This window comes from Halichoerus grypus, chromosome 10 (assembly GCF_964656455.1).
Source record: "Halichoerus grypus chromosome 10, mHalGry1.hap1.1, whole genome shotgun sequence".
NCBI lineage: Eukaryota > Metazoa > Chordata > Mammalia > Carnivora > Phocidae > Halichoerus > Halichoerus grypus.
In genome coordinates, this window is record NC_135721.1 from 138,602,178 (window position 1) to 138,624,492 (window position 22,315).

At 62.3% G+C, this 22,315-nt stretch overlaps 3 protein-coding genes across 9 annotated transcripts in view; 2 read left to right on the top strand and 1 right to left on the bottom strand.

Moving 5' to 3' along the window:
* Nucleotides 1–114: 114 nt before the first annotated feature.
* LIME1 (Lck interacting transmembrane adaptor 1) lies at nucleotides 115–3,051 on the top strand. 2 transcript variants are annotated; one of them, XM_036085254.2, is made up of 6 exons: nucleotides 115–459; nucleotides 1,474–1,592; nucleotides 1,744–1,801; nucleotides 1,872–1,959; nucleotides 2,083–2,447; nucleotides 2,547–3,051. In XM_036085254.2, exons 1-6 carry the CDS (start codon nucleotides 265–267, stop codon nucleotides 2,823–2,825), a joined length of 1,104 nt encoding a protein of 367 aa, XP_035941147.1. In that variant the 5' UTR covers nucleotides 115–264; the 3' UTR covers nucleotides 2,826–3,051. The 2 variants fall into 2 exon arrangements, with proteins under 2 accessions (XP_035941147.1, XP_035941162.1); XM_036085269.2 differs by lacking the exon at nucleotides 115–459 and adding an exon at nucleotides 477–667.
* Nucleotides 3,052–3,658: 607 nt separating this feature from the next.
* Nucleotides 3,659–7,457, top strand: SLC2A4RG (SLC2A4 regulator). Its single transcript, XM_036084663.2, has 8 exons — nucleotides 3,659–4,003; nucleotides 4,314–4,468; nucleotides 5,380–5,489; nucleotides 5,885–6,057; nucleotides 6,129–6,229; nucleotides 6,309–6,573; nucleotides 6,658–6,749; nucleotides 6,838–7,457. The coding sequence occupies exons 1-8, from the start codon at nucleotides 3,674–3,676 to the stop codon at nucleotides 6,947–6,949; spliced, it is 1,338 nt and encodes a 445-aa protein (XP_035940556.2). The 5' UTR covers nucleotides 3,659–3,673; the 3' UTR covers nucleotides 6,950–7,457.
* Nucleotides 7,458–7,606: 149 nt separating this feature from the next.
* The window catches only part of ZBTB46 (zinc finger and BTB domain containing 46), a 65,568-nt gene continuing 50,859 nt past the window's right edge, over nucleotides 7,607–22,315 (bottom strand). For 2 of the 6 annotated variants that reach the window (XR_013442130.1, XR_013442129.1), the window contains one exon: nucleotides 16,128–16,262. Coding sequence is in view for 1 of the 6 variants with exons in the window: in XM_078057388.1 (XP_077913514.1) it covers nucleotides 10,708–11,079; nucleotides 16,087–16,262 (548 nt within the window). In the remaining 5 variants the exon portion in view is untranslated. Of the gene's footprint in view, nucleotides 11,080–16,086; nucleotides 16,263–22,315 lie in introns of those variants that run through there. The other 4 variants (XR_013442126.1, XR_013442127.1, XR_013442128.1 and 1 more) reach the window with 4 other exon arrangements.

The following is a 22,315-nucleotide window of genomic DNA, read 5'->3' on the forward strand; positions in this document are numbered from 1 at the left end:
AAGGCTCAGCTGGCTTGTGGGGTCTTTGGGGGCAGAGGGGTCTCTGCACAGGGCCATGGGGCCAGGCTGGAGGGGCCCTGAGTGAGGCGCTGCCCCCTGCCCAGAGGCGGAGGGCCCAAAGGCTGGCATTCTCCTTGCTCTCTTGGGTGGGGCTCTGCCAGCAGCCCCTCCCCCACGTTGCCTGACCCCCCCAAGTGTGTGGGACTTGATGCTACGGCAGGGGGAGGAGGTCGTGGCCAGATGCGTCCTCGGGAAGCACCATGAATGAGGCAGGAGGACCTGGTGGGGTGGGTTTGGAAGTCTGAGAGCCTGGGTTCAGCCCCAGGATTCAGCGGCCACGAGACCGCCCAGCTCCCGTGCTGTGCCTGTCTCCTCACCGGTGCGTGCCCACCTCACGGGGGGCGGAGACCACGAGTCAGGCTCTGGGAGCAGCGCTGGCGTGCTGCATACACCTGCCAAGTGATGTCTAGACCCCCCACGGGGGCTGCGGCAGGAGCGATGGCTGCAGAGCGTTGAGTGGCTGCTTGGGGAGATGTAGGGAGATGCACAGGCAGGAAGTGAGGCGGGGAGCGCGGCTGAGGGCTGTACAGAGGCACTTCGCGGGGTGCCCAGGCCGCCGGGCCTGCTCCACACGGGGCTGAGGAGGGGCCGCCACGCGCAGGCCTTGGTAAGTGCCTGTTCTGGCTTCCACCCTGGTCAGGTCCCCAGACCCCTTGGTGCCCTCCTGGGAGCAGCTGAGGGTTGGGGTCTGGGAGGACCAGGTTAGCCATCCCAGACCCTCTTACGAGCTAAGCCCACTCCCCCTGGGTCTGGGCAGACTGGCCCCCGTCTCTAGAGACCCCACCCCAGCAGCTCTGCTAAGATCCCAGGAAGAAGACCATGATTCGATGGCAGGGACAGTTGGAGGGGAGGGGTGGAGAGCCAGGGAGAAGTGGGGTGGGGGCAGTCATGGGACAAAGCAACCTCTCCCTGCCTGCTGACCCCTCCCCTGCCTATCCAGCCCCTCGGGGGACAAAGCTCAGCAGTGGATGGCTAGGGGCGCACCATCTGAGACAGTGGCCTGTGCCTTAGAGGGCCTAGGGTGTGACCTCAGGACCTCCCTAGGTCCCAAGTTCAGGCTACGGTGCCCACCGCAGGCCCTTGGCCTGCTCACAACTCCCCTGCCCCTCCTCACCGGCCATGCTCAGCTACCGTTTGGGTCATCCTCGCCCACTCAGGTACCCATGGGGCCAAGCAGAGCACACCTCCTTCCGTGTCACGAGGAGCCCCCCTTCAGAGGTGGGAAGGTAGCTGCTAGGGCCTGGACTCCATGCTTCTGTAGGAAGGAGGGGCTGTGGAGCTTGGGGTTTCCTGTGTGCTGAGTCAGCGCGCCCCAGGGGGAGGAGACTGCGCAGCAGCGTGAGGTGCAGCAGGGGGGCTGCCAGCTAGGTGCCCAGCCTCTCCGCCTCCAGCACCCTGTCTTCTTGCCCCCAGGCCTACCTGCGGCTTCGCAGGATGGGGCCACAGGTGCCCTCAGCCCCTCCTGCCCTCTGGGTCCTCGGGTGCCTTGCCCTGTCCCTCTGGCTGTGGACACTGTGCACGGCCTGCCACAGGTATGTCATCCCTGACCTGGGTTTGGTGTGGGGCATGGCTCCAAGCAGGTTTGGCTCTGTGCGTGAGCCTCCCTACTGGGCCTTGCACCGGAGCCTGGCACCTCAGCCCCCCATCTCTGCCTCCCTGGCCTGATGAGACTCTTGCCCCCAGGAAGCGGGTGCAGAGGCAGCGGGCCAGGCCCCAGGGCGGTGTGATGCCAGCGGAAGCGGTGAGTGCCAGGCTGTCCCGGGGGCCAGGGCGGGGCCAGCACAGGACCCACCAGCCTTCCTTGCCCCCAGTCACTGCTGAGACGACACCACTTCTGCACCCTCAGCAAGTCGGACACCAGACTGCACGAGCTGCATCGGGGCCCTGGTGGCTGCAGAGGTGAGCCCAGCCGGGAGGGGCGGGACCGGGGGTGGGCGGGGCTTGCACCCTGGAGCAGCTCCGCGGCTCCCCCGCATCGGTTCCCTGCCCCCCTGCCCCAGTAACCTCTGTCTTGACCCCTAGCTCCGCGGCCTGCCAGCATGGATATCCTGCACCCACAATGGCTGGAGGTGTCCAGAGGCCCCAGCAGGCCTATGGCAGCCTTCTCACACCGGGAACTGCCCCAGGCAATGCCTGCTGCCGCCTCACCCTCCATCTGCCCCGAGGCCACCTATTCCAATGTGGGGCTGGCTGCAATCCCCAGGGCCAGCCTGGCAGCCAGCCCTGTGGTGTGGGCAGGGGCACGGCTAACCAGCAGCTGTGCCAGGCCTGGGCCTGAGGCCAGACCTGAGGTGGCTGAGTATGCTTGTATCCAGAAGCTCAAGGAAACAGATCAGGGCCCCCAAAGCCTGGGGCAGGGGAAGGCCAAGCTGACCCCAGCTGTTCAGGTAAATTGGAGTGGATGGGGTAGGGCGGGTAGGGCTGTGCAGGTCCTTGAAGGAGTATATGGTGCTGACCCCTCCTTGGGTTGGCTTCCTCTCTCCCAGGTGGACATCCTGTACTCCAGAGTCAGGAAGCCTAAAAAGAGGGACCCAGGACCTGCCACAGACCAGCTGGACCCGAAGGGCAGGGGAGTAATTCCGCCTCTGGGAAGTGACCAGTCCTACGAGACCCTCCCACTCAGGGGCCCCGGCAAGGATGATGGCCTCCTGGAAAATGTGTATGAGAGTATCCAGGAGATGCCCGCCCCCCGCAGCACCTGGAGCCCTCCTGCTCTAGCTGTTAGCATGAGTGCACCTATGCAGGCTTCCCCAGCCTCAACCTAGGGAGGGGTCTCCAACTCCCCATCTGCCTTGAACAACCAAGTATAGCGTTCCTTCTTCCAGAGTACTGCCCAACCCCCATTCCCTATCCCCGCCCCCCGAAGTTGGCAGCACAAAGTCCAGATCCCAAGGCTTCCAGCCTTTGAGGTCCCTGGGGGTCCTGGCTGCCCTGGCCTCTTAGCCTCTCCCAAGGTCTTAATAAATCCCCAGCGCAGGGAGGATGAATACAGCCGTGCCTCACAGCCTACTTTTCTTGAAGGCCTGGGAAGGTTGGCAGGGATTGTCTGAAGGGCACTCCTGCCTGGGGTGTCTGGGCCCTGCCGCCTGAAGCTGTGCGCAGCTGGTCAGTTTCAGAAGACAGTGTGGGGAAGGGAAGCTAGCTCTAGGGGTGGTGGTCCCCAGGCCAAGTCAGTCTTAGCACGTGTTGCAGCCGGCCCGCGAGCTGACCGCCCCAGGGTGGGACTTGGACCCTGAACACTGAGGGAGGGCTCCGCCGCCCAGCCCCTGGTGTTACATAAGGTACGGGGTAGGTGGGCAGTCGTGCGTTAAAGAATAACCTGCTCCCGGGAAGCCCGCCAAGGAGACGCGACCCCTTCCCCGGATCTGGCAGCTCTGCGCGCAGGCACACCCGCGAGTAAGCCGGCCCTCCCCGGCGGCGGGGGCACACGGGCACCCCGGGCTCCGCAGGGGCGAGGGACCGACAGGAACCGGCGGTGCCGCGAGCGGGGCCCTTTCCCCAGGCCGCGCGGCTGCGGCCGGCTCGGGGGCCGGGCCTCGGAGCGCAAGCCAATGGGAGCGCGGCTGGCCCGGGCCGCGGTCCACCTCGGAATGTTGATACAGCGCGCGAGCCAATGGGCGTGCGCCAGGGGCGGGGCCGCGAGGCGGGGCGCGCGAGCCGCGCGAAGGGGGCGTGGCCGGCCGGCAGCCTCCCGGCCGCGCGGCGCGGACGGCGGCCGATCGAGGGCAGGGGTCGGCGGCCCGGCCAGCCCGGCCCGGCCCGGCCTGGGGGGCCGTGTCCCGAGCGTCCGCCCTCGCCGCTGCAGCCTCGGCACCCGGCCGGCCGGCTGGCCATGGAGGCCGAGCGCCCTCCGCTGCCCGTTCCGGGCTGCGGGCGCCCCCCGCCCCGTGCCGCCGGCCGGGACCCCGCGGCCGCGCCCGTATCGGTGCCCGCGCCGCCGCAGGTACCGGGCGCCGGGGGGCGGGGCGCCGACCAAACTCCCTCGCTGCAAAGATGGCGTCGGGGCTGCACAAACTTTGGGCCCCGGGGGGCGGGGCGGCCGTGGCGGTCCGCGCGTGTCCGCGGGCCTGGCAGTGCCGGGCCGGGCGGCCCGGGAGCGCTTCCCGCCGCGCCGGGCCGGGGGCGGGGCCGGGGGCGGGGCTGCGCCGTCCCCACCGGCCGCAGCCGGTTTGGGGGGCGGGTGCGGAGCGGATCCGGGGTGGGGGCTGGGAACCCCCGTGCCGCCGCCTGCGCTGAGCCTGCCCCTTCCGCAGGGCCCTGCCGTGGGCGGCGGCTTTGCGGGCTTGGAGTTCGTGCTGCCTCGGGAGCCGGAGCCGCGAGCCGCCAACCTAGGGGTCCCGGGGACGTGGGCGGGGGCGGCGGTGGGGCCCCCGAAGCCGTCGGCGCACATCCCGGTGCCAGGGCAGAGGTGAGCCAGGGTCTATCGCGCCAGGCCGAGGTGGGCGTGCGCACACGTGCGCTGGTGTGCGCAGGGGTGGTGGGTGGGGCGCGGGCACGTGCCTTCTCGAGCCCCACCCCACGGAGCGTGGAGGGGTCTTGGTGGAGGGCAGGTCAGGGCCCCGACCTGGGGTTTCTGTCCCCCTCCCCAGCTCTCCAGCGCTGGAGGAGTGGAGCAGAAATTACCAGTGTGTCGTGCCCCGTGCGCCCCCAAGCTCTGGGGGCCAGAGCGCAGAGCTGGGAGGGGGCCCCTGTCAGTCTCTGTGCCGTAGAGGCTGCCCGCTGACGTGAGGTTGACGGTCCAGGAATCCCAGGGCTTCTGACGGCCATCTCCTAGCCCTGCCTAAAACCCTCCTGGGGGCCCCACACCCAAAGCTGGCTTCTCAGGTAGAGGCGGGCTGTGGCCTGGCCTGCTGGGGCCTGGGGACCCAGCTTGTCTCCCCTGGCTGCTGCTGGCTGGTCCCTCCCTCGCAGGCCTGGCGCGGCCGCAGCTGCTGTTGCACAACCCTGGTTACTGTGTGATTGGGGGGAGGGCTGGGCCCGGCCTGGCCTCGCCTGGCCCGGCCTGGGGGTGGGGCCTCAGACCCCTGTCCAGCGCCTGGGCCTGAAGGAGCCACCGTGGAACAAAGCCCAGGCTGCAGAGAACTCAGGCTTCAGGGAGACCCCAGCCTGGGCCCTGTGTCTGGTGGTTCCTGGAGATTTGGTCTCTGTAATCCGAGCTGGGGGTGGAGACGGGCCTCCAGCCCAGTGCCTGGAGGGAGGGAGCCGGGCCACACAAACACACACACACACACACACACACACAGTGCCCAGGCCTGCACGTGTGCTGGGCTAGGGGAGGAGCTTGGAGTACTTGCTGGACGCCACCCACATCTCTTCCAGAGCCCCCCCAGAAAAATCCCGACTGGATGAGGTCATGGCTGCGGCTGCCCTCACAAGTCTGTCCACCAGCCCCCTCCTGCTGGGGGCCCCAGCTGCAGCCTGTAGCCCAGGTGAGACTGAGACACCTGGCCTGGGGTCTCCGGGACCCTGTGGTTGCCCACCCCTTGGGGCAAGCAGAACCCCTTTGCCTGGAACACCACCTTCTAAATAGACCTCTTGAGGCCTGAGACAGACATCAGGACCCCCAGTGCCTCTCAGTGTGTCCCAGTCTGCGGGCCTGTGACCTGTGCATTTCCCCCTGGCTGGCCAGGCGTCTCCCCACACAGGATGTCCCTGTGTTGAGGAGGCTAGTCCTCCCGGCCACTGCTTCCTCCAAAAGACGTGGCTCACCTGTGACCAGGTGAACGGGCGGAGGCGCAGAGTTAAGGGGCTTGCAGCGGCAGCCTCTGAAGAGCAGCCCGAGCCCGACGGAAGCCCTAACACGGCTGCCGGTGTGTCCCCACAGAGCCTGGCTTGGAGCCCTGGAAGGAGGCCCTGGTGCGGCCACTGGGCAGCTGCAGCGGAGACTGGGGCTGGGACCTGGCCAGCGACCAGTCCTCTCCATCTACCCCGTCACCCCCACTGCCCTCTGAGGCAGCCCATTTCCTATTTGGGGAACCTGCCCCAAGGAAGAGGAAGGTGAGCCTGAGGCAGCCCTCAGGGCGGGGTGGACGCGCGGCCATGCCTGACCACCAGCCCTTGTCACCCAGAGCTCAGTGCAGGTCCTGTTCCAGTGTCTGTGGAAGCGGTGTGGGAAGGTGCTGAGCACGGCCTCCGGGATGCAGAGACACATCCGCCTGGTGCACCTGGGGTGCGGTGGGGCTGGCGGGGGGGGGGGGGCAAGCCAGGGGGGCCAAGGCTTCAGCTCCCACCCACCGTGTCCCCCGCAGGCGGCAGGCAGAGCCAGAGCAGAGCGACGGGGAGGAGGACTTCTACTACACAGAGCTGGACGTTGGCATGGATGTGCTGACAGACGGGCTGTCCAGCCTGTCCCCAGTGTCCCCCACAGCCTCCGCGCCACCCGCCTTCCCCCGCCTGGAGCTGCCAGAGCCCCCGACCCTGTCCAGCCTGCTGCGGCCGCTGGCCCTGCCCCCAGTCCCCGTGCTGAGCTCTGGGGCACCCCCTGCGGGGTGCCGCGGTGACGACACCTACCAGGTGGGTGAGGCCACAGGCAGCAGCTCGGGGTGAGTCTCGGGGTGCTCGGGACGGGGGAGAGGACACAGCTGTGTCTCCTCTCAGGGCTGCCTGGCCCCCATCCGCCTGGAGCCACGGCCCCCCGCCATCAGGACCTGTGTGCCAACCCTGCCCTCCAAGCTTGGTGCCAACCCAAGGTGCGTACGTGTTGAGGGGCCGGGGCAGGTGTCCGGCAGGGAGGGTCCCGGCCTAGCATGAGCCCGCGTCTCCTCTGCGTCCCCCCAGGAAGCCCCGGGGTGACGCCAAGAAGTGCCGGAAGGTGTACGGCATGGAGCACCGGGACCTGTGGTGCACAGCCTGCCGCTGGAAGAAGGCGTGCCAGCGCTTCCTGGACTGAGCATGCGCGCCCGCGCCCACCCCAAGCTGCTGCCCCGCTCCCCAGGACTCTGCCGAGGAGAAAATAAGCTACCCCAGCCCCCAGCCGGGCACTCCTGCGGCAGGGTCTGCTTTTTAATGGTGGGGGAAGTTTGGTGACCCTGGACCCCCAGAGGTTTGGGGGGGGGGTCCCACCACTCAAAGTGCCTCTGAAGAAACCAGCCTTTTGCACTAAAGCCGAACCTCACGGCTGTCCCCTTGGCCCGGGGTCCCCGGGGGTGGCCGCCCTCCCTGCCTGTCAGCCCATGGACTGGTCAGGGTGCTGATGGGCCAACTTCAGGGCCACACGGGGGCCGGTCTGTGATGCACTTTGAGGGGTGTCAGGGAGGGGCCTCCCCTGCCCGCACTTAACCCGATGGTTCGAGGGCCCCGGGCGCTGACGTTTGTATCTTGTTTGCGAAGCTCAGGTGTCTCGAGTCTGGGCCGCGCCAGGCAAGGAGAAAAATTAAAGATTTGGGGTTTTTCCAGAAGCCGTGTCTGCCTCCTGGGGGGAACTGAGACCCTGCCAGAGGCAGGGGTGGTGGGTGGGCAGAGCAGGGAGGCCAGCCAACAGACCGCAGAGGGCTCACTTCCTGACACGGGAGGAGGGGACACTGTGAAACACTCACGAGGCGTCCGCTTGAGCAGCAATTTCCCAGTTTATTGAAAGTGGAAGCTTTGCAAGAAGGTCGAAGCTGACCCGTCACAGGAAGGAGACCCCCAGGCAGGCCCAGAGCTCGCCCCGGCAGACAGGAAGGTGCCGTCCACCTGCCCTGTGGCTACACGCTGCAACAGCTGCGATTTTCTGCCAACCGATCACCGAAGTCTCTTCTCCCAAATATTAAACACATCTCCAATACAAACACAGGTTTATGATAATATAAAGTTGATATAATATAGATTATCCCCAAGGGAAAGAAAACCAACAATTTTCAAACACTGCCCTTGTTTGTTTTGTTTTTGTTGACAGGTTGAAAGCATGTTGAAAAAATAAATATTTCAGAAAAGCACACACACAGCACCCTCACTGCAAGTGGTTCTGAAAGGGCCACACACAAAACACAGTATAGAATCTAAAAAATAACAACAACCAGTAAGTATGGCTTTCTTAAGCGTTGCACATGTCACAGAATGAGCGAAAATAAGATTATCTTTCATCATATTGCAAAAAGTTCCAGTTTTTGCCTTTTCTCAGTTTCTTTTTTAAAAAGGAAGATGTGCAAAGTTGGAAGGAGTAGCCGTGTCTCTCGAGTCGAGGTCCCTATTCAGTCCTGGCAGTGTTATGACTGTTTCCCAAAACCCAGAGTCCAAATATACAACCTGGTCAGGATCCAGAGCTTGATACAAAAGTCATACGGGTTCCCTGCCCCCCCCCACCCCAAAGAACTCACCACTCAACGGACTGCATTTTCCACTTTGGTGTTGCAAACACCAAAATACAGACAGACACAAACAAAAAAGTACAAAACGTGAAATGTAATCTACACATTTTTTTCCTCTTCATAAAAAAATATTTATTAGTTTAAACATTGATTTAAAAAAAAACCAGTCACGTAAAAAAACCCTTCATTACACGTCTTTTCCCTCCACGCCTCCTGAGAGGGGATGCCTTCATTTCCGTCGACGGCGGCAAACTGTGTCGGACCGCGAGCCTGCCTCGCAGCACACGCCTTGCGAGCTTGGTGGGCAGGAGTGGGGCCCTCGGTTTTCCAGTACAGTATTGGTTTTAAGGAAGAAAATGCCCCTGTGGCACTGAGAGCGACCCCCCAGAAAGGTCAGCAAGGGTGGTCCAGAGCAGGGAGCGAGCGGGTCGGAAAGAGCGAGGTGTCCTGAGTGCGGAGGCAGAGACGGCCCAGGTGTGGGCAGGACGGCCTGAGCGGTGGGACCAGTACAAAACCCAGAGACGCTGTGGGTAGCAAAGGCCTGGTTTCCAAATACATTTATAAGAAAGTAGGTCTGTTTAGAAAAGGGGTCAGAAAGTCGGGGAGGTACACAGTTCTGAGGGCCCTGTGAGGGGTGCAGCCCGGGGCCCCACTGGAGAAAGGCAGCAAGGGAAGTGGGTCCCAGAGCCCCTGCACCGGCCTCGCCCCCCACGCCCCACCCGCCGTGTCAGGAGGAGCCGGCAGGGCAGCCCGCGAGGGCTCCGCACGTCCCCTCGGAGGACAGGAGTGCGGGCGGCGGCTCTGGCCACGCCCTCTACCCGCCCGGGAGGCCCCCCGCACCCCAGCGGCAGCCGGGGAGGCGAGCTCCAGGCCACCCCCGGAACCTAAGTTAGGGGCTCGGGGGATTCTCCTTTTTCCACCTAAAAAGAATAGATGTGACACGGTGACCAGCCTGGTAGAAGCTTACAGTCCGTGGAAAAAGAGAACGTAGAAACACTGCCCCCAGCGGGGCTCGTGCTGAGCCCCCAGAGGAGCCCGTGCCCGACGGGCCTGCCTGCGCCTGAGCCGTGCGGGCGCACGACGGAATGTCTGAGTAGTGAAGTGTGGTCCGCGACAGCCTTACCGGGGGAGGGGACAGACCAGGGCGGGTCCTGCGGCCCAGGGCAGGGTCCTCACAGCGGGGCCCTTGCTTTTCACTCAGAAAAAACCAATCACAAAGAGGCGGTGAGCTCATCTACAAAGACAACAGAAGGACTGACAAGCTGAAGGAAAGACGCTAGGTTTTGTCACGTCAGAAAAATAATGCCAAACAAAATAATTTTATGTAACTACCTCAACTATGTCTCTGACGACTTAAAAAGTTTGGTTACCCACGCGGGGAGGTGTGAGCAGCGCACGGCTGTCAGGATCCCCACCTCCAGTGTTAGCAGCAACAAGGCAAGGGCCCCCAGGAGGGGCCAGCAGGAGGGGCCTGGGCACGAAAGGACGGCAGAGCCGAGGGGACGAGGCCGCCCCCGGGCTCCCCAAGGAAGTGCACGTGGAACGAAGAGCCCAGGCGCCCCAAAGGGCCCTGAGTGGCCAGCAGCGGGGCGCGCTGAGCCCTGCACCAGAGGAGCGTGGCACGTCGGTCCCCACCTGGCGGCCTCCACCGGATGATAGCACCTGGGAGTCCTCGGCCCCAGCAGGGGCTTCTGCAGCTGTTGTATGTGAAGCACCAGAGCCCAGAGGCAGGAGGGCCACGGGGCTTTCTGTACACTGGACCTGGATTCCGCGGGCCGCCACGGCAGCGGCAGAAGGCTGCGGTGGTGGCCGCAGGCAGTGACCAGGCTGCTGAGAAAGGGGGAGCAGAGCAGGGGGCGGGGGAGACTCCAGCACTGGACATCGGGTGTATGCAACACCTTCCTTAACACCCCTTGGACCCGTGGCCTCGGGGACCACGCTCATGACCCCGCCCAGCCCCGACCTTGACCCGGCCATCGGGCCATGGTGCATGCCCTATCTACACGTACCTGCTGGGAACCCTCCCTTGGTCCCCGCAGACGTGAGGGAACGTGTGCTCCCCCTCTGCTCAAACCCACCCTGTGCCCCCCAACATCCCGTTCGGTCCCGGAGCCCTTACTTGCTGGGGTCATGCCTGCTTCCGAGCCTGCGGGGCCGGTTTCTGGGTGTGTGTCTGGGGCAGGAGCAGAACAAAGGGGGCTCAGCGTGGCCGGGCCCCAGGCGAGAGCAGATCCCTAGGGACACGCACACGCACACGCACGCGCGCACACACGCACACGGACACACACACGCCCGCACACACGCACGCGCGCGCACTGGAGGGGTGGCACCGCCCCCGCCCCCGCCCCCAACCCGCGGCCTAGGAGATCCAGAAGTCCTTGTCGGGCGCCCCCGGGGGGCTGCCGGGTCCCCGCGGCGAGTCCTCGTCCTCCTTCTCGGCCGCCAGCAGCGCGTCCTCGTGGGCCAGGCCCACCTCATCCTCGTCCTCACACAGCTCCTCCTCGCCCTCCCCCCGCGGGTCGTCGGGGTCTTCCAGGTAGGGCCCATCGCCAGGGAACAGCTCGGGGGAGCCCTCCGTGCCACCGCCGTCCAGGGGCCCGGCCACGCCTCGGCCCGCGCAGTCGGCACATACGCCGTGGCGCCGCGAGCCGTGCTTGATGCCCACGCTCGCGGCCGACATGAACACGCGGCTGCACAACTTGCACACGTACTTCTTGTCCTTGCTGTGGACCTGCGGGGGGACGGGCGGTCAGTGCGGGGGGACGGCGGTCAGTGCGGTCAGTGCGGGGGGACGGCGGTCAGTGCGGGGGGACGGGCGGTCAGTGCGGTCAGTGCGGGGGGACGGCGGTCAGTGCGGGGGGACGGGCGGTCAGTGCGGTCAGTGCGGGGGGACGGCGGTCAGTGCGGGGGGACGGGCGGTCAGTGCGGTCAGTGCGCGGGGGACAGGCGGTCAGTGCGGGGGGACGGCGGTCAGTGCAGGGGGGACGGCGGTCAGGGCGGGGGGACGGGCGGTCAGTGCGGTCAGTGCGGGGGGATGGCGGTCAGTGCGGGGGGACGGCGGTCAGGGCGGGGGGACGGGCGGTCAGTGCGGTCAGTGCGGGGGGATGGCGGTCAGTGCGGTCAGTGCGGGGGGATGGCGGTCAGGGCGGGGGGACGGGCGGTCAGTGCGGGGGGATGGCGGTCAGGGCGGGGGGACGGGCGGTCAGTGCGGTCAGTGCAGGGGGATGGCGGTCAGTGCAGGGGGACGGCGGTCAGGGCGGGGGGACGGGCGGTCAGTGCGGTCAGTGCGGGGGGATGGCGGTCAGTGCGGGGGGATGGCGGTCAGTGCGGTCAGTGCAGGGGGATGGCGGTCAGTGCAGGGGGACAGGCGGTCAGTGCGGTCAGTGCGGGGGGATGGCGGTCAGTGCGGGGGGACGGGCGGTCAGTGCGGGGGGGACAGGCGGTCAGTGCGGGGAGACAGGCGGTCAGTGCGGTCAGTGCGGGGGGATGGCGGTCAGTGCGGGGGGACGGGCGGTCAGTGCGGTCAGTGCGGGGGGATGGCGGTCAGTGCGGGGGGACGGGCGGTCAGTGCGGGGGGACGGGCGGTCAGTGCGGTCAGTGCAGGGGGACGGCGGTCAGTGCAGGGGGACGGCGGTCAGGGCGGGGGGACGGGCGGTCAGTGCGGTCAGTGCGGGGGGATGGCGGTCAGTGCGGGGGGATGGCGGTCAGTGCGGTAAGTGCAGGGGGATGGCGGTCAGTGCGGGGGGACGGCGGTCAGGGCGGGGGGACGGGCGGTCAGTGCGGTCAGTGCGGGGGGATGGCGGTCAGTGCGGGGGGACGGGCGGTCAGTGCGGGGGGACGGGCGGTCAGTGTGGTCAGTGCGGGGGGATGGCGGTCAGTGCGGGGGGACAGGCGGTCAGTGCGGTCAGTGCGGGGGGATGGCAGTCAGTGCGGGGGGACGGGCGGTCAGTGCGGGGGGGACAGGCGGTCAGTGCGGGGGGACGGCGGTCAGTGCGGTCAGTGCGGGGGGATGGCGGTCAGTGCGGGGGGGACAGGCGGTCAGTGCGGGGGGACGGCGGTCAGTGCGGTCAGTGCGGGGGGATGGCGGTCAGTGCGGGGGGGACGGCGGTCAGTGCGGGGGGACGGGCGGTCAGTGTGGTCAGTGGGGGGGTATGGGCGGTCAGTGCGGGGGTACGGGCGGTCAGTGCGGGGTACGGGCGGTCAGTGGGGGGTACGGGTGGTCAGTGCGGGGGTACGGGCGGTCAGTGCAGGGGACGGGCGGTCAGTGCGGGGGTACGGGCGGTCAGTGCAGGGGACGGGCGGTCAGGGGACAGGTGGTCAGTACGGCGAAGGGGGATGGGTTGGTCAGTGAGGGGGACAGGTGGTCAGTGGGGGGATGGGCGGTCAGTGCAGGGAAGTGGGATGGGGTGGTCAGTGAAGGGGGACAGGTGGTCAGAGAGGGGGGACAGGTGGTCAGTGGAGGGAGAGGATTGCGATTTTAATTCCTCATATTTTTCTGAATTCTCTGGTGTTCTAGAGCAATCAAGTAAATAAAAACATAACCAATGGTGTCACGGTGGAAAAGGTTTGCTGAGCTGTGTCCTTCCTCCGTACGTGGAACACACCCTCACTGATGGGTCACTGTCCTGGGGGCTGCGCCCTCGGAAGGGACCCCCTTCCCCGTCCTGGGCTGAGGGCTCTCTGCCTCCCAACTCAGTGGCTCCACAGACCACCACGAACGGTCCACCTTCCCGTCACAGCCTTCCACAAACCCCAACCATGAAGACCACTGCTCAGACGTTCACTGCTGACCAGCGTCCACAGGCTGGGTCCCCACACGTTCTGATTCTAGAAACGGAGCCTCAAACGATGCGGTCCCCAGGACCCTCCTGCGTCTCTTCTGTTTGTTGTATTTTAAACCCAAGTCTTCCTCGAGCCTCCCCCAACAGAAACTGTTCTGAGAGCAGGCTTGGTGGGGCCGTGGGAGGCAGCGTCCACGGAGGCCCCTCAAGACCTGGGGCTCCCACGCAGGGAGCTGGGGGCTGTGCCGGGACACCCGGGAGCGACCAAGGTGTCGCGGGGAGCCACTCAGCTGGCACCAGATGGCTGGGCACCTGTCCTAACACATGGAGGGAGGGAAGAGAGAGGGAGGATGCGGGCACCATGGCAACCCTCGGCTCCTCCTCCGGAGACCCCGCCGTCCAGAGGACTCCTGGCAACACTGCCCCAGCCCCTCTGTCTCCCCAGGGGGCACAGCACAGGCACCAGCCTCCACACAGAAGGGACACCGAGTGCCCCTACTGCCACCTGCTGTCAGCAGCCGCTCAGCTGCCTCCTGGGGGCCAGGGGCCCTCAACAAATTAAAGGGGAAGATACAGAGCCTCTTCTCAGAAAAGGGCAAACCTGCACACGTTTTAAGCACATTTTCAGGGATTTGTGATCCTCCCTGAAACCTAAGCAGGACCCCAGGATGGAAATCTGGCCCCATCCAAGGTAAACGGGCAACGACCACACCGAGCCTCAAATGGGACCAACGCTTCCTGAAGCCATAATGTGGTTTTGCTAAAGAAAAGCTGTCGTAACCCACGTACTGACAACTTTCCAGCACTTGAGTATAGCAAACAAGCCCCCATTCATCTCTGAGTAGGAACAACGTGGGCATCGGCGTACGGATCCCTCCAAGTTTCTGTGGTAACCTGAGCCTCTGCAGCTCTCGGGGTGGGCTCTGCAGAAGGGAAACGCTGGACAGAGGGGCAGCTCTGCAGTCAGTGGCGAGTCAGCCCTAGCGGTTGCCCCACACACCTGCCGTCCAGGCTGGGGCTGCCGCTTCCCCGGGCTGCTGGACCCCACGACGGGGCGGTGGACACTGCAGGCTGGGGCCATGGACCTCCCTCAGTCAGCTGGGCTGGGCTCCCCCCCACTCCTGGGGCTGTCCCCCCTCCGGCTTTGCTGCCTGACCTCTCAGGAGCCTTCCCAGATGTCCTCACCCCAAAATAAGTGCCCTCCACTGGGCTGGAAAGATAAAACAACAGGCTAGTAAGGTTGCCCCATCCAGAGAGCCAACTGTTGGATCCAAGCCGAGTAAATCTGGATGCGACCCCAAAGTGAGCCAGAGCCCCCCACTCACCCCAGATGGACACACACACAGGCAAAGACCCTGCTCGTCCACACGGCTCACCTTGCCAGCAGCCAGGCCTGAGGGTATCACCCTGCCCTCCCGCAGCCGCCTGCCACCCTTGTGCAAGGGCAGCCCTGGGCCACCCTCACCACTGCCAACACAGCCCCCCCCACCTCCTGGGGGCTCTGCTCCTGACAGCAGCTCAGCACGCTGTAGGCTCAGCCAAGTCTGTGCACCCCGCAGGCGACCCCCGACACCTCTGAGAGTCCCAAACTCATGACATGACCCCAGTGCCCTCTCCCGGCCCCCATGGCACAGGCTGAGGGCTCTGGGCATCTGCCAGCCCAGGGCTGCCTCCACTTCCTCAGCCCCGCAAGCTCCAGCTGGCCCCACCCTCAGTCCTGAACCCCACCTTGAGTGTGTGTCTCAAGAAGACAACACCATGTATAGCCTTGGGGTCCGGCCCTGGCCCCCACGGTTTATCTCACCTGCCAAAGTGTCCCTTGCCCTGTTTTTTTTGGCAAATCTGCCTATTTCAAGGATGACCTTTTCCTATCACTTCCTGGCCAAGCAAATGTATCCATTCAGCACCTGACAACTGGCAACTCCAGCTGGGTGCCCACCACAGACAGGTAAGCCAACGCCTTACAAGGCCACGGGAGGGTGGGGGGGGAGGGGGTCCCACCATGCCTTGGAGCCGGGGCACCAAGGAAGTGACCTCATGGCGGGACACCAGGGGCCGAGAGCAGGGGTCCTGGCAGGGGAGGAAGCGCTTGCCAAGGCCAGGCCAAGGTCTGGGGCTGGGGGTGATACAGCCCACCTGCTTTCTGCACCCAGTCTCAGGGGGTGGAGCTTATCAGGGGGGTGGGGTCAACATTGCTCTACCTACTCACTTGGCCTTTCCAAGGCAGAGCAGAACCCACTTTAGGGCTTCCCATGGCCTTCTGGGCACCCCACATCATCATCCCACCTTCCTGGATCCCTCAGCACAGCACTGAATGGGCCCAGCCGACCCCGTGATGACCCCATGCTGACTACCCTCCACTGACCCCCCATGCTATCCCCATGCTGACCCTGTGATGACCCACACTGACCTTGTGATGACCCACGCTGATCCCATGCCGACCCCATGCCGATCCCATGATGACCTCATGCTGACTACCCTCCACTGACCCCCCCATGTCAACCCCATGCTGACCCTGTGCTGACCCATGCTGACCCCATGTCCACCCCACGCTGACCCTGTGCTGATCCACGCTGACCCCATGCCCACCCCACACTGACCCTGTGATGACCCACACTGACCCCACGATGACCCTATGATGGCCCACGCTGACCCCATGCCCACCCCACACTGACCCTGTGATGACCCACGCTGACCCCACGCTGACCCTGTGACGGCCCACGCTGACCCCATGCCCACCCCACATTGACCCTGTGATGACCCACGCTGACCCCACGCTGACCCTGTGATGGTCCACGCTGACCCCATGCCGACCCCATGCTGACCCCACGCTGACCCTGTGACGGCCCACGCTGACCCCATGCCCACCCCATGCTGACCCCACCCTGACGCCATGCTGACCCCACGCTGACCCCATGCTGAGCCATGGCCGCACTCACAACCCTGCCCCCACTCACCAGCGTGTGCCGCTTCATGTGCTCCCGCCGCGTGAACTTCTTGCCGCAGATCTCGCAGGGGTAGGGCCGCTCCCCCGTGTGGGAGCGCATGTGCCGCTTGAGGATGCACTGGTGCATGGCCGAGAAGCTGCAGTAGGGGCACTTGAACTTCTTCCTGATCACCGTGAACTCGTTGACTGAAAGACAGCAGACCCGCAAGTCAGCGTGCAGCCCGCCCGCCCCAACAAGCCCTGCTCTTGTTTAGACGGCCCCCGCCGAGGGCCCGCACGCCCAGGCCGGAGAGCCCGCGCTCCGCCAAAGGTCCGAGGTCACTACTTCCAGCACGTCCCGGACACAGCCACTATCTTACACATCAGCCTCCGAGACACAGTGAGGTCCTCATACACAATCATAACAGAGAACAAAGCTGTAAAGACAAGTGAAGCCGGAGCTCGGTTCCCAGCCCACAGCTCTGCTCACGGCCACAGGCCATTGGTGCCCGGGAGTCGCAGGGCAGAGCCGCCCCCTCCAAACACCTGCAGGCCGGTGGTTTTGCAGTTTTAACGCCCAGAGGAAAGGTCTGCCTAAGCAGCTAGTGGACACAGCCAAGTGAGAGGCTTGGGTCAGCCCCAAACGTGCAACAGATCGCTGAGTGGCCTCTGCCTCGGGGTGCGGCTCATCCGGCCCGTTTTTCTGCCCACATTTCTGAGAGCGACGCCACGGGCCCCTGTGGGGTCATCCGTGTGGCCAGCTCGAGCTCACGGCGGGGGGCTGCGTTCCACACCCGAAGGCGGCCACGCCCTCAGAGGCATCTCGCTCCCCATGCTGGATGCTCTCCTGGTGGTAGTCAAGGGGGTTGGGATCCCATGCGTCAGCCCCACTGTGCAGCGCTCCACTGGGCACTGGGCAGCTTATCCCGAGTGGTGCCACTGGGCAGCTTATCCCGAGTGGTGCCACAGACACCACAGTCATCCCCCCTGAAACATGCAGAGCATCCACCCAGTAACCCCATTAACCTAAACGCCTGAAAGCAGTCATCCCAGACTTCACCAGGATTGCTGGGAGCATCCAGATCCTGGGATCTCACTTCCCGCTGTGCAAGGAGCTTGGTGGTGGACACCTGTCTGAATGCAGTTTCCCAGGGCCCTCACACCACCCTACAACCTGGACGGCACCTGGACGGCTGCACATGGCACCAGCACCCCGAAGACAGACCAAGGGTCCCCACAGTCAAGAACACTGGCCAAGGCCAAAGGCAGGATGCTGGAATGAACCCCAGGAGGGGTGTGGACACCATCAGCCAGGCGGTCTTCCGCTGGGTCCTCAGACTCCTACCAAATGGTCAAGTGTGGCAGGCCCTGGCCACAGTCACCGCTGCCCCTGGAGGTGCCCAGAAGGAGGCAGATAAGAAAACAAATGCCCCAGAGTGACACAGCCCAAGACAGCGGGACCCAGGAAAGCTGAGGCAACTCTTGCTGGAGGGAAGCAGCCAGTCTGCTGGAAGGATGACCACCTCTGTCCCCACAGCCCTGGGCCGCCCACCATGCCACCCAGAAGCAGGGACCCTCACTGCCATCTCCATGGGCCGGGCCCATGGCCCCCTACTCCATTCTGCTGGTCACACCCCAGCCACGGGCATGTCACCATGGAAACGACACCAACGGGGGCTGCAAGCAGCCGAGGTGGTCCTCACCCCTGCACCTCTGCTCCTAAGACACTGGTCCTCACCCCTGCACCTCTGCTCCTAACACACTGGTCCTCACCCCTGCAGCTCTGCTCCTAACACACTGGTCCTCACCCCTGCAGCTCTGCTCCTAACACATGCCTGCTTAAATGTGGGGAAACACTAAGTGTTGCTCCATCTGCTCTACGCCCAGCATGGGGCTCGAACTCACAACCCCGACATCAAGAGTTGCATGCTCCACTGACTGAGCCAGCCAGGCGCCCCTAAGCAGTCTCTGGTTTTTTTTGTTTTTTTTTTTTAGTGTTTCTCCCAAGAACCCTTAAAGGGCATCTCAATATTCAAGCAACCCGGATTTCTTTATTTTCCAGCGAGACCATCCACACGCTGTGCTGCGAGCCCATCCTCCCACCGTGTGCCCGAGAGCTCTGGGCCCTGGGGTGAGAGTTGGTCCACACGGGGACACACTCCCAGGACGACCTCTATGCACCCTCATGCCAACACGGCCCCAGCACTAGGCTGTGTGGACTTTATCACAGCTCACAACCGACGACCCTGCCTGGAGCCTGGCCGCCCGCTGGCCTCATGGTTTCCACGCGCGTAAAAGGGACGCCCTGTCCCCACCATGCCTCTCTCAGAAATCTCAGTCCTGTCCAAAGAAGCAAAGCATTTGCTTACAATTAGAAGCTTTTCACATGTGTTTGCTTGCTCGAGGGCATGCGTGCGCACGTGTGCGTGTGCGTGGCAGGAGCTGGGGGCGGGAGGGAACGTGCAGCCGTGGGGAAGACGGTAAAACCAGAAGATTGTAGACAACACAGAAGGCACGTGACAGCAGGAGGAGCCGTGGAAACCCCCCCGCATGCCACCCCACAAAGATCACCTCAGTTAACAGCTTGACATCTGTCCTTGGAGTCTCTTTTCTACGCACAAACCTGTTTTAAATTACAGACTGGAATTACGATGTACAGTTACCTAGGACACGGTCCACTAACACTGGTGGCCGCCTGTCCACGCCACTTCAGCGTAGCCTGCACGCGTTTGAGGGGCCTGACTGACCAAGTGGAGACCCTACTGTTGAAGGTCCAAGCCGTTTCCGTTGCTTGGCCCCCATGAACAATGAGTCAGTGAGGTCCCTACTAAAGGGCCCACACGCCTCCGATCACCTCCTGAACACACACTCTGAGAAGGGGCTTAGGCCACGCTGTCCCCCACGCAGCTGTCCCGTCTGCTGGCCCTTGGCCGAGGTGCAGGGAGGACCCCTGAAGCCATGCTGGGTGTGACGGATGGCGGTCCCCGCTGTTGCCATATGCACTCTGCAAGCCTGGCCCCCAGGCTGGGGAAGAGAGCTGCAGGAGAGTTTCTGGGGTGTACATGCAGCCAGAGGGGAGCCGCCCTTCCTAAGGAAGGGCCTCGAGCCGGGGACTGCCGGACGTAGCTCAGGCTGCGGTCCCCGGGGCAGGGGCTCCAGCACCCCCACGGCAGGACTGGAGAGAGGGAAGGCCGCGCACCCCGGCACACCTGATGTAGCCGAGCCACTCCGAAAACCAGGCCTGGTGGGACCCGCCTCATCAGCTGTCCACAGTCACTCCACACGGGCGGCTCTCCGAGGCAGTGATCCCACTTTTTATCACCAAATAAAGCAAATGCACCACCCACTCTGGGATGGAGAGGGAGAAGAGGAAATGAACTGTTACGTTATTTTATTTAAGACAACCTTTTTTTGAGAATGTGTTTATTCATGGCTTCTATTCTGCTTCTATAAACATGAAAGTTAAAATGCTGAATTATGTATTCTAGTCTTCTGTATTTAACAACTCAGACTTACACGTGGAAAAAAAAATTGATCTCTGTGCAGAAGTGCTGCATTTTTTTCCCTAGAAAAACAACCTAGAACACACAGGCATGAGTGTGGCTCGTCATTAGGGACCCTCCCCGAACCTGGGCATGCTGACCGGGAACAGAGCTGCAGACACTTACAACGCACGCTTTCTGGAGTCACCCTGTGATGATGATGTTGGTGTTTTCTTGTTATGTCAGATTTCTGCCTCTGCCGGAACACCATGAACGGGACAGCCAAAGGCAACAAAAATCTACCCTGTCACAGCTGGGAAGCCAGAGTCTGAGGGGCCGCGCTCCTCTGGAGGCTCCAGGGGGGTCCTTCCTGCTCCTTCCAGCTCCTGGGGGTCCAGGTGTCCTGGGCTTGTGGCCACGTCTTCCCGTTTCTGCCTCCTTTGTGAGGCTTCTGTCTGTGTCTCTCCTCTTCTGTCTCTTAAAAGGGCACTTGTCACTGTATTTAGGTCCAACTTGGATATTCCAAGACGATCTAATTTAGTTATATCTGCAAAGACCCTTTTTTCCACAGTGGGTCACATTCACAGGTTCCGGGGATTAGGATGCAGACCCAGCTCCAGCGTAGGGAGCACCATTCCACGCCCTCACTGAATGAACAGCACCGTGAGCACTGAGGGGAATTTTCATTGGCTGTTATGAGTGAAACAACTTCTTCTTGGAAAGAACCTAACACTTCTAGAACCTGTGATTTACAGTCTGTGTATCTCAGAAAAACTTTCCACATCATACAGATTCCTTCTCATAAACACTTATAAAGCCTTAGAAGGTTAACGGTGAAAGAGGCATTGAAATAATGAAAAAGCACGAATATCACTCAACTGAAACAGATGCTCTCTGCCGATCTGTCCGAAACCCTGAACCCCCTGCCTGGGATCAAGCACTCCAGCACAAAGAGTAAGCCTGTCATCAAGAAGCAGGGTTTCAGAAGCTGGGACCAGATTGTGCAGAATAAGAAGCTCAGTAACATTTGGCTATAATGTTGCAGAAATGTATCTACAGAAATACTGCTCAGCAGCCGCCACCCGCCTTCCCCTCAGAGCACCGCAAGAGATTCAGACCTGTGGTAAAGATCCACTACGTAAGCGAACATTCCAGAACTATTTCATGATAGTGCCAAAGCCTCCAAGGAACTGCTAGTGATGCAAACGGGATTTGCAGGCTGCAGACAGGTGCATAGGGGCGGTTCCTCCAGAAGGGCACACAAGTCTTTTTTTTTTTTTTTTTAAGATTTTATTTATTTATTTGACAGAGAGAGACACATCAAGAGAAGGAACACAAGCGGGGGAGTGGGAGAGGGAGAGGTAGACTTCCCGCGGAGCAGGAAGCCTGATGTGGGGCTCAATCCCAGGACCCCGGGATCATGACCTGAGCCGAAGGCAGATGCTTAACAACTGAGCCACCCAGGTGTCCCGGCATACAAGTCTTTACTCATATAACCATCCAGATTCTTATTCATCCTCTGTAATTTCCAAAAGACTGCACTTCGAGTGCATTTCAGAAATGGATCCAAACATGAACCCCACTTTGTTTTTCCATTTATAAGTTTATTAGGCTGTCAATTACTTTGTGTTAGAATATAGTGAAGCTCTGATGTGTCCAAACTATTTTTTTTCTTTTTTTTTTAGATTTATTTATTTATTTGACAGAGAGAAAGGGATAGTGAGAACAGGAGCACAAGCAGGGGGAGTGGGAGAGGGAGAAGCAGGCTTCCCGCGGAGCAGGGAGCCTGACGCGGGGCTCAATCCCAGGACCCTGGGATCATGACCTGAGCCGAAGACAGACGCTTATCGACTGAGCCACCCAGGCGCCCCTGATGTGTTCTAACCTTACAGAAGCGCATACAGCTGACTTAAGCATACGGCTCAGTGAATGTTTACCTCCCTACGTACATCAGGACACTGCACACCCACAGCTCCCGAAGGCACTCCCGGTCCCCTCCTAGTCCTTATCCCCCCACAGGCAATGACTGCTCTGCCCTCCATCACCACACATTTGCTGTAAGACTTCATATTTGTGGGATCATACGCTCAAGTTGGCTTTATTCACTCAACATAGTCTGCGAAGGTCACGATGTGGCCGCCTGGAGCAGTGGCTTGTTCTTGTTTGTTGCTGTGTAGTATCCCATGGTACGACCACCCCCCGCCGCCATGCGCCAAGGGGCATCCGTCCCAAAGGACCGTGGTGCTCAGATGGCTCTCAGACATGTCTTCTGCTGAACAGGGCTCTCATTTCTGTGGGGCGTACACATAAGAGAGGACTGTCTGGGCCACAGGGTACTTGTACGTTCCATTTTGGTAGATATGGCCAAGCAGTGTTTCACGTGGCCGCATCAATTTATGTCCCCTCCAGCCGTGCGTGAGCATCCCAGCTGCTGTGTCTTCGCAGAGACCTGGCGTGGTCAGTCTGTGGGTCTCTGCACTCCCGCCCTTCTGCAAAGGTGCTGCACTGCGAGGCTGTCTGCATTTCCCATCCACTGAAGACACTGAGCCCACTGGTAAAGTGCTTGCTCGAGTCTCTTCCTTGATTTACTAAGTTGCCTCTTTCTTAGATTTTTAAAGTTTTATGTATTCTGAATATGAATCTTTTCTCAGATATATTTATTGCAAACATTTTCTCCAGCCTGTGACTGGCCCTTTTACTCTCTTAAAAAGGTATCTTTAGTGGAGAAATTAATAATTCTAATGATGTCCATTTTATCAAGTGCTCTTTATGAGCTGC